This window comes from Rhipicephalus microplus, chromosome 10, assembly GCF_043290135.1.
Source record: "Rhipicephalus microplus isolate Deutch F79 chromosome 10, USDA_Rmic, whole genome shotgun sequence".
Lineage (NCBI taxonomy): Eukaryota > Metazoa > Arthropoda > Arachnida > Ixodida > Ixodidae > Rhipicephalus > Rhipicephalus microplus.
This window is the reverse complement of record NC_134709.1, coordinates 89,210,154-89,225,327: the sequence shown is the minus strand read 5'-3', so window position 1 is coordinate 89,225,327 and position 15,174 is coordinate 89,210,154. Positions and strand designations below refer to the sequence as shown.

The 15,174-nt window shown below is 45.0% G+C and overlaps 1 protein-coding gene across 1 annotated transcript in view; it reads left to right on the top strand.

Moving 5' to 3' along the window:
• Window positions 1-4,200: 4,200 nt before the first annotated feature.
• The window catches only part of LOC142774325 (uncharacterized), a 29,791-nt gene continuing 18,817 nt past the window's right edge, over window positions 4,201-15,174 (top strand). Inside the window, exons 1-3 of the mRNA XM_075874720.1 lie at window positions 4,201-4,293; window positions 10,394-10,700; window positions 11,322-11,901. Coding sequence (XP_075730835.1) covers window positions 4,201-4,293; window positions 10,394-10,700; window positions 11,322-11,901 — 980 coding nt within the window. The remainder of the gene's footprint in view (window positions 4,294-10,393; window positions 10,701-11,321; window positions 11,902-15,174) is intronic.

Sequence of the window (15,174 nt, the reverse complement as noted above, 5' to 3'; positions counted from 1 at the left end):
GCACGCAGTGTAACGTGATAAAGAAATGAGAACAGCATGACATTTAGAGACTCGACTGGCAGCACCTTTAGACAGATAGACAGACAGACAGATAGATAGATAGATAGATAGATAGATAGATAGACAGACAAACAGACAGACAGACAGATGAACAGATAGATAGATAGATAGATAGATAGATAGATAGATAGATAGATAGATAGATAGATAGATAGATAGATAGATAGATAGATAGATAGATAGATGTCCCAAGTGCCTGCAGTACGTAAACAGTGCTCGTATTGAAGGACCTTTGTGAAGTGACATAGCGGGTATCTGCGTTCATTGCGCCATCTGCGCCTCTTTGTGGGCTGTACGCAGGTTCGTGCGTGTCCTGGTCTCCATTTTTTACCGCAGTAAACTTTCAGTTGATATATAGCACATGTCCTATTTACGCGTCTCTTCTTTGTTTGCTCAGTTGCGCTTGCTGAGATCCACACGTTTAACACCCACCAACTAGCCCAAACGTCGGCCTTCAATAGAAGTATAATAACGATATCTGAAGTTTGACGTGCCAAACTACGATGTGATTATGAGGGATGTCAAATAGTGGAGAGCTCATAAGAGATCGACCATCTGGTCGAACTTTTTCTTCTCGTTGTTTCGACCGGGGTTTGCGGCACCGGAGATCCGGGATCAAGATGTCGAGGCAGGAAGAGGTTGAACTTCGTAGAGAGCGTTTACTTACATTATTTACATTGCACGGGCTTTCTGGCACGAAGCTCTACATTGATAGCTCTACATTGAAAAAGGCTGTCTATTGAACAAGCTCCGTGAACGACCTTAAACAGCCCGCGAGGGCTGAAAATTAGTCTCATCTCCCCAGATCCCTAGATCGGGAAAGAGGTCCACACGACACTGCCAATAGCATGTCCCGCAGAACACAAGAGTGTAATCATGCAGGCACCACCCCAGAAAACACACATACAAAAACTAAACACGTGTATGGTCCCGGCAATGCTGCCCCCTCCGGTGAATCTTGATTTCAGCGAGTGGGGTGAAACGTGCTTGTCATCTCGCCACTCGCGCCGGCCACACAAGGTTTGTGGAACGGCGATCGTGGTCTTCTAGGTTCCCCAGAGGGTCCATACCTGGACATCTGTTACTGATTTGAGCGTTGGCGGCTCGTCAGTCAGAGACGCACTGCTAGGTGGTCGGACGTCCGTAATCGGCGGAAGCTCGGCATTGTGGCTTTTACCGGGGCACGAAGACGCCACGTGTCACATCTCTGCGCGGACCCGAAGGAAAGCGGTGCTCCGTAGAGTAATTTCAGCCACGCAGCGCCCAGTACATGGTAACATCAGGGCGTCTTGGCACTGCTGTTTATATCCACAAAACGAGGTGGCTGCCTTTCTTCCATTCTGGCGGCCGCGGCAAAAGTGTGGCCCGTCAAACGCAACAACGTGCACTCGCATCACGTGCAACGCGGGCCTCTTGCTTTGAATAGAAATAAGAGTTTCTTCCTGTCTCTTGTTCGAACGTAAACTTGCCATGTGGTCACTTGACACTATTTCTTTGAAAGAAAATAACTCCATAATTTTTCATAAAGCAGGCTTGCATCTCGTCTTATTAGATGCAAAGCAGCTCATTGACTAGCCTTTGTACGCTGGCCCTCCGTCTGCACCATTCCCTCGATGCAGTTGTTGGAGCAGTGCCAAGTAGCTCACTCCCTCGTAGCAGTGCGCGGTGACGTCTCTCTCCCTCGCGTGCCGCATGCTCACCGCGTGCCAGCTCTCTCTCACTTTTTCACCTCTCTCTTTAGTCTCACGCATTTACGCTCACATAGGCAATTTGATCTTCCTGAAAAGTAGAATGGTGGTTTCACGCGTGAGAACTATATGATTACGAGTTATGCTGTAATGGGGGCACTGGATTGATGCGAAACATTATCGCTAGTCCTGAGGTGCATGACTCGACGCGCAGCGGCATTCTCCCACGTTGGGACAGTTAGGCCAACCCCCACCGCCACATCGTGGACTCTCTCGACAGCCCAAGTTGATCCCCAACATCGGGTGTCTTGATAGCGGATAGCCACTTGTCTTTGTTGGATTGGTCTATGCCCCGTAACGAAGGTCTAGACTATAGCGAATTCAATGAGGGGCCTTCTGAAGTTATTAGGATGAATGTCGGGATAAATTTTATGCAAGAAATTTCGGCTGGGATATGAAGCCATCTGCAGTAGTCTGAGAGTCAAAGCTGGAGTTCGTTTATTTGTAGTTTTTAAACGTACACGCTGGATTGGTACATTGGTTTTTTGTATTGGTTTTTTCCGCCCAATGGTTTCTTCCGCATTTAGATGCTATTTAAAGTGGTCTTTAGTAAAACTTGATGGGATAGCTGGTGCATGTTACAAGAAAATTAGACGACGGAAACCAATAGGGAAGAATAACCGAAAGGAAAAAGCTTTAACTCGCAACTAAATTTATTCCTGCAAAACAATGTACCGCGAACAACGCCACACATAATTGCGCAGAAAAGAGATACTACGGGTCAAACTTGTCAAATTAACTTCTCGCACACGAGTAATTGTGCATGCGAGAGTCATTGTGCAAAGCGAGGGAGCAGAGTATTTTGATCGAGGCCAATCTTCTGGCACATTTGCCTATGCACTGAGCACGTGTGGTTGTGCGAAAAGATTTACTACTTCACCATTCTACGTAAGCAAGGTGGTGATTTAGCGAGAAATGCTAGAAGAATACTTTGTGAGGAAGAAAAAAAAAGTATTTGTATCAACGATACGTCGGTGGGTACTACGTTCACCTGAATTAGATTTTTTTACAGGTTTCTGAACTAGCACGTGCATTGGGAGTGTATGTTTGTGCGATGTTACGTATACTGGTGTGTTATCGCGCATGTGGGGCATGGTGCATCTGTTACGGTGGGGTTGAAAAAATATTTTACGGTAGGGTTGAAAAAATAAAGTTAGTTGCGAGTTGAGGTTCTTTTTTTCTCATATATTCTTGCCCGGTGATTTGTGTTCTTTCTTGCCTGATGTGGTTGCCGCAGCTTGTATAGCTCGCGTCCTCTGGTCTAGTGAGAAAAGACTAGGTGTCGTGTGTCATCCCAGGTGTCACGTTAAAAAAGAACTTAGCACGAATATTTAATCAAGAGTGTCGAGCTGCAAAACGTTGAAGATTGTCGTAACAACAAATTGAGTAACTAACTGTCGTCGTGGTTTATTAGTTGTGGTTCTCAACTGCTGGCGCGAAGGTCGCGGGATCGATTCCCGTTTGTGTCGGCCACGCTGCAGTGGGGGTATTTGAATTTAGGTGCACGTTAAAGAAGCCCAGGTGATGCATATTTCCGCAGCTCTACAATGCAGCATCCATCCTGACCGCATTGTATGGCACATTGACAAGTTGGCGAAAGCAGAAGAGGAGGAAGATCAGCAGGCGCTTGTGTAATTTAAAGTTACAATCATTCATTATTGACGTTACAACAAAAAGTCAGTCTCTAACTTATTTTAGCTTTTAAAAAATACTCTTCATAAATCCAGAATGTATGGATCGCGCTTGTTTGTCTTCTCACTTTCCGTTTTCCCGTCCTTTGTGTGCGCGCCGAGATGTTACCAAGAATGCCTTCAAACCAACTCGCCCAACTTTCCATCTTGTTTCAGTATTTTGATCCGCCCCACTCTTGATCATCATCATCATCAGCATCATCATCGTCATCGTCGTCGTCAACATCATCATCACCATCATCATCGAGTGGTTGTGTGTGTGTATGGGTGAAACACACAACCATTCAATGACTTGACCCACAGTGACCCTTTCCGGTTCTATATCACTTCACGTAATGCGTACATGAACACATCCATTAGTAACAATATGTGAGATTTGGGACTTAAATAAAATTAACCATAAAACTCAGGAACTGAGCTGTCTGCGAATTGAGAAACTGTGCGCAATTATGTGCCATTTGTTTTCTGCATCAGTGTACATTGGCATCAGGTGCACAATTACGATGATCCTATATGTTTTCAAATGATCTCACAAATATTTCTTATTCTCATGGCCATAGCCAATCACCTGTATATCCACAATTAGTACTCTAAGGAGAAGAGGAAGAAAAAGAAGAAGGAAGGCTTCAGCGCGCTTCGGTTGGTGTTTCGACCTCGAGCGGAAAGGTTAATTCTCGGTTTTTGCTTCACGCAGAAAAGGAATGAAGAGGTCGCAGGAGCATCACGGAGGCCGCAACGCTCTCTCCAAGGTTCACAAGAGCTCGCCTACGCAATCTGGAACACATCACGAAGAGGTGAGCTATACATGGGGCGTTGCCAGAAATATTTTCGGTGGAGGCAGGGTTGGTTGGTTGTTCCTCAGAGTCCTGGCGCAACCCATCATGGGGGATCGGCCATGAAATGGACGGTCCCTCATTTGTGAGGTGGAGTTGGTTCATTCACCCTAATCTATGTTCTTGCGTGCGTCTGCATGTGTTCACACGAAAAACTGAAAATTTCGGGGAGCTCGAACTCTCCCTTGCGGTGATAGCGTAAAGCTTGGAGAAGGGCCATCAGCCACTCACTGGACATGTTTCAAAGGGTTGCTGATCGGGTGAGTTGGTCATCCAACTCACCTGATTAGCAACCCTTTGAAATCTTTTTGCAAACAGAATTGATATGTTGCTAAAATTTCAGATGTGTGTCCATTATAACTCCTAAATATGACGTATGATCACTTAAAGAAATGACTACTGAGTTCACAAAAAGGTTAGGAATGAATGCTAGATTTTTGTTTGGTGAATAAAAAGCATAAAACAGGTTTGGGAAGGATTAATCAACAATTTATTATAGTTGCACCAGTCAACAAGACAATTAAGGTCAGCTTGAAGTCTTGACACGAGAGTCGGTAAATCCAAGTGATGAGAAAAAAGAGTCGTGTCATCAGCGTAAAGTAAACAATACGAGTAATTAACGCAACGTGGTAAATTATTTATAAATACTAAAAATAATAATGGACACAAAATGAACCTTGCGGAACACCTCTGGTAATGGAGTTGGAACTGGATGTAAAATTTTTGATTGAGACCTCCTAAAACCTATTAGGAAGAAAGGCTCTGTAATAGCACTAGTGCGAGATTAGTTATGCCATGGTACTGGAGTTTGCGAAATAGGATGAAGTGATCAATACTATCAAATGCTTTAGTAATGTCGACGAAGACAGATCCTGCGACGTTACCATTATTAATGAATGATCTGATTTTGTCAGTGAAACAAGCAATTTCAGTATCAGTGAAAAGACCAGCCCTAAAACCAAACTGACAAGTAGGGAGTATGTGAAATTTGCTTAAATATTTAGATATTCTTATTTTAATTATTTTTTTTTCAAAGTTTTATCCAAGATGGGAGGACAGATATGGGCCTGTAAATGCACATGCTGAGGGGATCACCTTTTTTAAATACTGGCACTAGTTTCGCAACTTTCAATTTATCCAGGGAAACACCGTTCTTCAAACAGCGGTTAAAAACGTGGCCTAATATAGGCGCTACAAGAGATTTTACAAGTTTATTGTGGTTTGAGCGGATGTTGTCTAACCCAGCTCCGGCAGCTTTTAATCCTGAAATAATTGAAATAATTTCAGAAGCACAAGTAGGAAAAAAACATTGAAGGAGGACTGGGTGAAAACGGAGGTACATAGTTTGAGGAGAAGGGGACTGCAAGGCAAGTGGAAAGTGTACATTAAAGGCGTTGGCCACTTCACTGGGCACAGTGAGGGTGACGCTGTCGACACGAATAGAGGTCTCTTTTCTGCGCGACTGAGTGGAATTTAAAATTTTTTTAAAGCTGCCATTTTTTCCCTGAGTTATGTCCACAATTCTGTAGTTCCTGCTCATAATAACTTTGTTTCACCTTTCTTAAAAGTGTAGCCAAGGTGCTGGAATAAATTTTGTAGCGTAATTTCAAGCGCAAATAAAAGGCTGACTTTTCGTCTTTTTATATAAGTTCTCTTTTTGCGAAGAGATCGTATCAATGATTGTGATAACAAAGGGCACCGTTGGGCGAAGTAGCGTCTATTAGATGATTGAATTGTAGTTGAACGCCCAACTGCCTAATAAAAAGCGTCGCAGAACCTGGTCAAGGCCTATTCAGGATCATTCGCGGCATATATACTGGACCAATCTTCATCGGCAATGAGCATGCAGTACTTGTCTGAATCAAAGCGATACTTTTGACGTATTACGTTGCTACGAGTGATGACCTGTTCAAAATATAGGAATACAGGAAAGTGATCTGTGATGTCACTCTCAATGACACTAGCATGACTGACGTCATCAATGTTGTGAGGATGTGATCGATTGATGACTGTGAGCCGTTATCGGAACAGCGTCTTGGTGGAGATATTAGCGATTTAAACCCAAAACTATAAAAACAAGTCATACTCGAGAGCAGAATGGTTTGAGGGATCAAGTAAATCAAAGTTCATATCGCCCTTAATTATGATATTCTTGCGCTCAACAGTAAGTTTATCAAGCAAGTGATGAGGCGCATTACAAAAACCAGAGGGGTCACTGGAAGGGGATCGATAGAGAGTAGCAAGAATAAGTACCAAGAATAGTTTTTTGTTGATATTGACAAAGACATGGCAGATCAATTTCGAGCCAAAGAGATTCACATTTCGCCACATTTAGGTTTAAATCATTGCGCCTTTTATACAGAATGTTATTTGATATAAAAATGGCGAAGCCACCATGATGATTATCAGTTCAGTGAGAATATTTGCTTATATAACCGGGAAAACCATCCAAGTCACCATGACCAGGTGATAACCAAGTTTCAGAGGAACAGATAGCCGAGAACTGATGATTAAGGAAAGCTAGTAGAGTGGTAATACTGTCATCACTTTTAGGAAGACTAGAAACAGTTAAAATAATAAAAAAAACCAATTCTTCGAAGAAATGTTATTAAAGTCACCCGGAAGAAAATAAGCCATTATGTTTTCTTTTTTTCCAAGCCTAACGTTATTTCACGCTTATGCGTTGAACACATGTAGATTGACTTCACTGACTAATCTGTGCACCACACTATCAAGAGTTTGTCTTGCCTTAATAACACGATTGTCAGTCCGCAGAAAAGCCCACTTCATTTGTTTCTTGAGAGCAAGTGCTTTAGAAAACAGCCACTTAGTATCAGACATCAGGTGCTCATTAACGTATATTGGCTTATTTTCTTCTGGGTGGCCCAGGTATACACAGGACAAGCGCGAACAACTGTCACAATTCCTCCTGCGTCCTGTATCAGCAGCGCGCTCCTTTCGTAAACGCGGCCGGAACAGTGCGCGAAGCGACCTTCGTCCTCTCCCGATTTATGAGTCTGATAAGCGCGCGCGCAGGAGGGACCACACCACAGAACACCTACCACACTCAGTGGAGGCGGCGCTTAGTGGAGGGTGCGACCTTTAGAGCACGCCTAGCGCGAGCCCGTCGCGCCATCTCACCACTGATTACGAAAACGTGCTAAAGCTTCGAAGCCAGGAGAAGTGCCAAATGGTATTATGGTGAATACAAATGGCTTGCCGCTGTCATTCCAGACAATGTACCCACCGTGGCGTAGTGGTTAGTGCCGCGCTCTGACAATCAATATTTATTTATTTACTTTTATTTACATACCCTAAGGACCCGGGAGGGTATTACATAGGGGGGATTAGGAAGATTTTCAACATGTGTAAGATACACTAAATGTTCAGAAGCATCATTATATAAAACTTAAATGGAAAAAAATGGAAAAAGAAGAGTACACACAACAGTGGTAATAAGGATAATAAAAAACATGTATATAAACTCTGCAGAAGAAAAGGTACTTTATAAAAATACAATAGGCTCCAGGTAACAAGTGTAGGCGCGAATAACACACACAAAAATATTCAAGTAATTCACATGAACAACAACACCGCATAACTACATTATACGATTGGAACTTCTAAGAACACATTTACCGCTTTCAGAAAGGATGATGGTTCTATTAGAGTGGCTAAATGAGCTAGCAAGGAATGCCACTTGGTTATTGGCAGGGCTAAGGGCGAGTTTTGGTATTTCTTGTTTTTGGGAAGAAGGGATTAACTTTGTTAGGGTGATCAACACGGGCTGAAATGTTTGATGGCGGGAGGATATGCTTGCGCGCAAACTGGCAGTTGCTGTGGAAGAGTGAGTGAAAATTAGATAGCCTTGCAATTTTACGGCGCGTGGCAAAGGAAAGCAGATTAAGCGATTTCAGTATGGGACTTACGCTTTCATACGATGAATATGACGACGTTATGAAGCGCGCAGCTTTTTTTTAATTGATTTAACCAGGTAAGTTAAATTTTCAGTGTGAGAGTGCCATATTATTGAAGCATCCAGCGATGGTCTTATCAGAGAAACGTATGCATGCAGTCTGGTTTCTTTGTTGGCAAGGTATATTCGCCTTTTGAGGATGCCAAGTTTTTTTATTGCTTTAGTAGTGATATGTACATTGTGAGTGGTCCAGTTCAGATTGCCTGTGAAAAATACCCCAAGATATTTAAAGGATTGTACTGAATCAATTCGAATGTCATTTATGGTGTATAACTTATGCAAAGGGACTAGAGCAGAACTAAATTCCAAGTGCTTAGTTTTCCCTATATTAATTTTCATCTGCCACGTGTCGCACCACTCAGCCAGCCAATCAAGGTCAGATTGTAAAATGGTATTATCGGTAAGGCAAGTTATTTATTTGTAAATTACGCAGTCGTCTGCAAATAGCTGAATTTGCGAACTTATGTTACATGCTATGTCATTAATGTATATTAAGAACAAAAGAGGACCAATCACCGAGCCTTGGGGAACACCGGATAAAACGCTAGTAGGGTTAAAGATGTAGCTCTTTAATTTTAAAGATTGGAAGCGGTTAGTAAGAAATTTCAGTATCCATTGTGTTGTATTGTTTTCAAGCTTAAGATTGCGAATTTTTAGTTCTAAACATTTGTAGGGGACCCTATCAAATTCCTTTGAGAAATCAATAAATATGGCATCGACACGACGGGAAGAGTTAAACGCAGAATGAAAGTCAGTAATTAATTCGAAAAGTTGCAATTGACATGAGAAATTTTGACGAAAACCGTGTTGGTTGTTTAGGAGCAAGTTATCTAAGTTAAGATAGGCCATTATATTTGTTAATAGGATATATTCGAGAAGTTTGCAGCCTATGGACGTCAAAGAGACTGGTCTGTAGTTATTGGGCTGAGTATTATCACCAGATTTGAATATTAGGATTACGTAAGCAGATTTCCAGTCCTCTGGTAAGCAACCGGTATCTAAAGATCGTTGAAAAATTAACGCAAGAAAAGAGGCTGAGAAGTGGCTGGTTAGTTTTAAAAGCTTAGCGCTAACATTATCAGGGCCGGGGCTGGTTTTAAGAGCTAAACAATCTATTGCACAAGCTACACCGTGTGCAGTAATTGTGATAGGAGAAAATTGATTAGAGATAGTTAGCTGTGCCAAGTTTAGGTTGCTATCGAGCTGTCTCTCGATAGTGTGAACTTCGGAAAAAAAAGATTAAGTTTTTCAGCACAGTCGGCTAAGCTCAGGGTGTTGCCATTCTCTCCACAAAGTGCTGGCACCGACTCTCTTTTCTTGGGATTTACAGTGCTCCAGAACTTCTTAAAGTCCGTTTTGAACATGTTAGGTAGCGTGTCATTGTAGTACTTATTTTTCGCTTCAGAAATTGCAGCTTCTGTTTGTTTGGAAACGTTTTTATAGTTGTGCCAGTTCTCCGACGCGTTCGTTCTCGACATTTTAGTGTACGCTCTCTTTTTTCTATTAAGTCATCTTTTAATGTCACGGGTGAACCATGGATCATCCGCTCTTTCTGTTATTGTAATCACCGGCACACAAAGACGTTCTATTTCTTTCAATTTATTACAAAATAAGCACTAGTTTTGTTCGGTAGACTGATTGGAATAGTTAGATATAAATTCATCCGAAAAAAATTCTAGCAATCTGTTAAGCTTAACAGTGTCTGCGCGTGCTTAGTTAAGTGTATTTTTTCGAACGTTTGTTTTCTTGGCATGCGGAAGAGGCAGAGAGCAGTGAACTGCCCTATGATCACTTATTTCTTCTAAGATCTCAACTTTAGTGCGGTCGGGATGATTGGTTATTATAAGGTCTAAAATATTGCTGTCACGTGTTGGTTCCTGAACAATCTGTTGTAGATTGTGATAATGGAGAAGGCGCATGTTGCTGATTCGACACAGGATTGCCTTTTGCTTTTTTAATTTTCAATCTGTTATATATAATCTCTTATAGTGACTGATCTTGAAGTTTACTACAGCTCTAGGCGCAGTCCAAAGTAAGGAAAACGACCAATGTGGCGCTTGAATAACATTACGCTGCCTCACGTAGGGCGAGGGCAAGCCGATCGCGACTGCTCCGGCAAACGTGGCCCGCTTTGCACTGTCAGCTGACCATGAGGAGCGAGTGAAGTCTGTGCGTGCGCGCAAGAAAAGCGTCGCTGGACAGTCCACCGCTTCCCGTGCGTCCGGTACTACGGGCAAGTCTTCCCAGGCAACCTCCAAGGGATACTTACTCAGCACGGACGTGAGGGACTTCATCAAAGAGCTCGCTCAGGAGGAGAAAGACGGTGAGGCTCACTTCGACAGGGCCAGGCTGCGCGTGGAAGGGACGACATCGCATAAGCTGGACCCGTTCGGTGAGTCGTCTCTTGAGTGGCGTCGCGGCCGGCATAGCGGGTGGAGTGAACGAGGAGGAGAGAGGAGGAGAGTATCTTGCCGGTACTTAGCTACGGAGCAGAAACCTGGAGACTTACAAAGAGGGTTCAGCTTAAATTGAGGACGACGCAGCGATCAATGGAAAGAAAAATGGTAGGTGTATCCTTAAAAGACAAGAAGAGAGCAGAGTGGATTAGGGGACAAACGGGGGTTAAGGATATCATAGTTGAAATAAAGAAGAAAAAATGGACATGGTCCGGGCATGTAGCGCGTAGACAGGATAACCGCAGGTCATTAAGGGTAACTAACTGGATTCCCAGAGAAGGAAAGCGGGTTAGGGGGAGACAGAAGGTTAGGTGGGCAGATGAGATTAAGAAGTTTGCGGGTATAAATTGGCAGCAGCAGCACAGGACCGCGTTAACTGGCGGAACATGGGAGAGGCCTTTGTCCTGCAGTGGACGTAGTCAGGCTGATGATGATGATGATGATGATGATGATCCCCAATTAGTCACGCATTTGGTTGGTATTAGGACGATTACTCGATTGCTCACAGATTACGTCGATTTCACGACGACGATGACGACTTAATTTTGGCTTTTCAGGCAAGCTCCTCGATCAACTGAGCGGCCACCACGATCGCGCCCCCGAACACGATGCAGACAGTACTCGGGGCATCGTTGTCCGCAAGCTTCTCGTTGTGCTTGAAGTACTCTGGTTTCACAAGTTGCTCGTGTTGGCCCTGTCTGTCATCCTCGTCTCGCTTGCTGCGGTCAGCCTAGGCGCCTATATGCTCTTCGGCGGCCACGGAGTTGCGTACACCGCCAGTCCCGAACCACTGCTGTCGGGCGTTCTGCCGGCCTGCAGAAGCAAGGAGTGCGCGATGGCCCTGGAGATCCTCAATCTCTCTATGGACTCGAGCGCTGACCCGTGCCAGGATGCGTACGCTATGACGTGCGGCAAATGGCGTTTCATGGACGAACACGGCGAGGAGGCGACGTACAAGCGCCTAATTAAAGGCCGCTACGAGTGGAAGGTGCACATGCTGCTCGCCGCGAACAGCACTCAGAGCCGGCCGGAACTGTACGTGCCGTCCAGGATCTACCGCTCCTGTGTCAGCTTCATGACCGATAACAGGGCACGGCTGACTGACGTGCTCAATGTGTCCGGCATGGATCCGGAAAAGTAAGAATTGCATCTCTTTCGCACGAAAAAAAACACAAAAAAAGGAAATATATTTATGCTGCTTGCTGTAATTGCAACTCAATATACTGAGCGTGACTACGGGTTGCGGTAAAGACAAGCGAGTTTGTGATTCCAGGTCACTGCACACGGTAGACAGTCTCCGGCGAGGTGAAAGATGAAGAAAGAGAGAAAGAAAGATAATTATATCGGGGAACCAGGCAGCTAGCTCAGCTACTGTGCTTCGCACCACTGGTGTGTAGATGCAAAAGTTTTAAATATGATAGTCTTTCTCATTTGGGACTCTTGAACTCCGAAGTTTTGGTGTCTCTGTCTGTCGGTCTACCTCACGGTCCAGTCACCCGGCCAAAATTTAAGCACTTGCTCAACGCCAAGCCATCTTGAACTGGTGGCCACGTTCATACTTGTGAATATTGTCGATCAAGGAGCAAACATTACGAATGCGCATAGGCGAAGCATATATGTGTAAACATTGGGCAGTGCGTTCCGTTACTTTAAAATGCGTGGATATATAATTCGAAATACCATAGAGTTTTTCTTATTCTGCGCTGAAACTGCGACGCTATGCACGAAAAAGCGCTCTTCTGACAATATGGCGTTGGCGCCTTGCATTGTCCCTGTGTTATGCACAAGCTCGTGTTCCCGACGACGCTGCCAGATAGCGTCCGTATCTCATGCAGCATAGGGAGCCTACATGACGGGGGTAATGTAGGCTTCCTAATGTAGCACCTCCTGCTCTTCGCGGATACAGAGTCGAGGCCGTCTGTGGGAACAAAGCTCGAGGAATAGCCACTTGTGTGGCTAAGCCTTATGCTTACACGACACATGCAGTACGCCCAGACCTCAAAATAGAGCATCAGATGATAGAGATTATCCCCAGCGCTCAGATTAAGCAATCGGTATTTATCCTTAACGTGTATAGTTCACCTTCACACAGCACAGAAACATTCACCACACTACTAACTAAAGCGACGCAGATAGCAGGCAACCATCCCCTCATCATCGCGGGGGACTTCAACGCCCCCCATGTACAATGGGGTTACAATCGCACAACACAGAAAGGACGCCACTTACAAACACACATCACTCAACACAATCTGATGTTACTTAACGACCTCTCCACCCCCACACACATAGGTAACTCAGTGTCACGGGACTCATCCCCTGACCTGACCCTAGTACGCAACGTTTCGAACCCCACATGGGTTAATCTGCAAGCTAACCTCGGTAGCGATCACTTTATCTGTAGCACAACAGTCAATATAGGCAGCCTCGAGCCCAGAGACTTTAAAGTAGTAGACTGGAACTTTTTTAGGCAAATACGCAAACAAGACACCAACCATTACTCTTCACTCTCTGAACTCTTTGCGAGGCTACAGCGGGACGTAAAACAAGCTACCAAAAATATTTCTACAACACGCAACATAGACCACATGGACAGCCACCTCGCACATCTCCTGGAGGCTCACAAAAGTCTTCAAGAAAGATGGAGAATGCATAAACTCAATCGTAGGCTACGAAAAAGAATTGCATTGCTCAACCGACAAATCGAAGAGTACAGTCACACACTAGCACGCAATCAGTGGAATGAGGTGTGTAATTCGCTTGACGCACGCATGAGAAAGGGTCTAAAATGGGACCTTCTCAGGCATCTGCTCGGCGACAAGCCCACCAAGTCAGAGCAACGACTAACTCTAGATAGACTGTTACACAAAGCGCGAGGACAGCAACTTACCGACACGCAGATTTTAGATGCTACAGCAGCCCGGTATCTATGCACAGAACCTACCTCACATGAAGACTATCCACCTTACGCGGGGGCCGCAGACGACCCATTTGAGCATGCTATAACTAGCGCTGAAATACGCGCGGTAATAGCAGAGCTCAATACTAAGTCAGCCCCGGGTCCTGACGGAGTCACCAACAAGCTACTCCGCAACCTGGCTGACCATGACATTGAATCACTAGCCACCCACATGAATGAGGTTTGGGAGCAAGGGAGCGTCCCGCCAGAATGGAGGGCCGCGACCGTCATACTCATTCCCAAGCCGAACAAACCCCTGGAACTCGACTCTCTACGACCCATCTCCCTCACATCCTGTGTGGGTAAGGTCATGGAGCACGTCATTCTCCGTCGAGTCACACAATATTCAGAGCGAAAACACCTCTTCCCATTCAATCAAGTAGGGTTCAGGCCGGCTATGGCCACGCAGGATGTACTTCTCATGCTGCAGGAGACGTTACTTAAAGTAAGGAGCAAAGACCTCCGAGCAATCCTAGCTCTTGACTTAGAGAAAGCTTTTGATACCATAAGCCACGCTCATATACTACACGAGATTCAGGAGGCAGGCTTAGGCCGCCGTTTCTACGAATACGTCCGCTCTTTCCTAAGAGCCAGAACGGCCACACTTAAAGTTGGGGATCTCAAGTCACACACCTACAACCTAGGCCCGCGCGGCACCCCGCAAGGGTCGGTGCTCTCACCGTTTCTTTTCAATTTAGCCCTCAGGCAACTTTCGCAAAAGCTTCGACACATCGAAGGTGTAGAACACGCGCTCTACGCCGACGATATTACTATTTGGCGTACTGGAGGGAGCGATGGACAAATCGAAGCGAGCCTTCAGGAAGCAGTCACTGCAGTACAAACATTTTTAAAGCCCACGGGCCTCAGACTATCGGCATCTAAGTCCGAGTTGCTGCTTCTGCCACCACAGTACGGCCGCACCAAAGACGAACCTACCATACACCTCTCCACAATGGATGGCTCGGTTATCCCGATAGTGTCGTCGGTTCGAATTCTGGGCGTTACCCTACAGGAGAATGGCAAAAACGACTTAACTATCACACATCTCACCAAAAAAGCTGAGGCAGTCATGCACCTCGTCCGACGCGTCGCTAATAGACACGCAGGACTCACAGAAGAAAGCTTACTACGCATCTTTCATGCGTTCTTAATGTGCCACGTTCACTACGTTGCCTGCGCTCACCCGTGGAGCAAAGGCGATGAAACTAAAGTAGACAACCTCATCCGAAAATGCACAAAACGAGTACTTGGTCTACCCATGTCCACAAGCACGCAGCGCCTGCTATCCCTTGGGGTACATAACACGTTCCAAGAAATCATCGAAGCACAAAGAATGTCCCAACTCATGCGCCTGTCTTCAACAGCTGCGGGTCAGGAACTCCTCTCACACATAGGTCTTCCTATCCCAACTCAAGTGAACGAAGCAGAATCATTACCGCAACACCTTCACG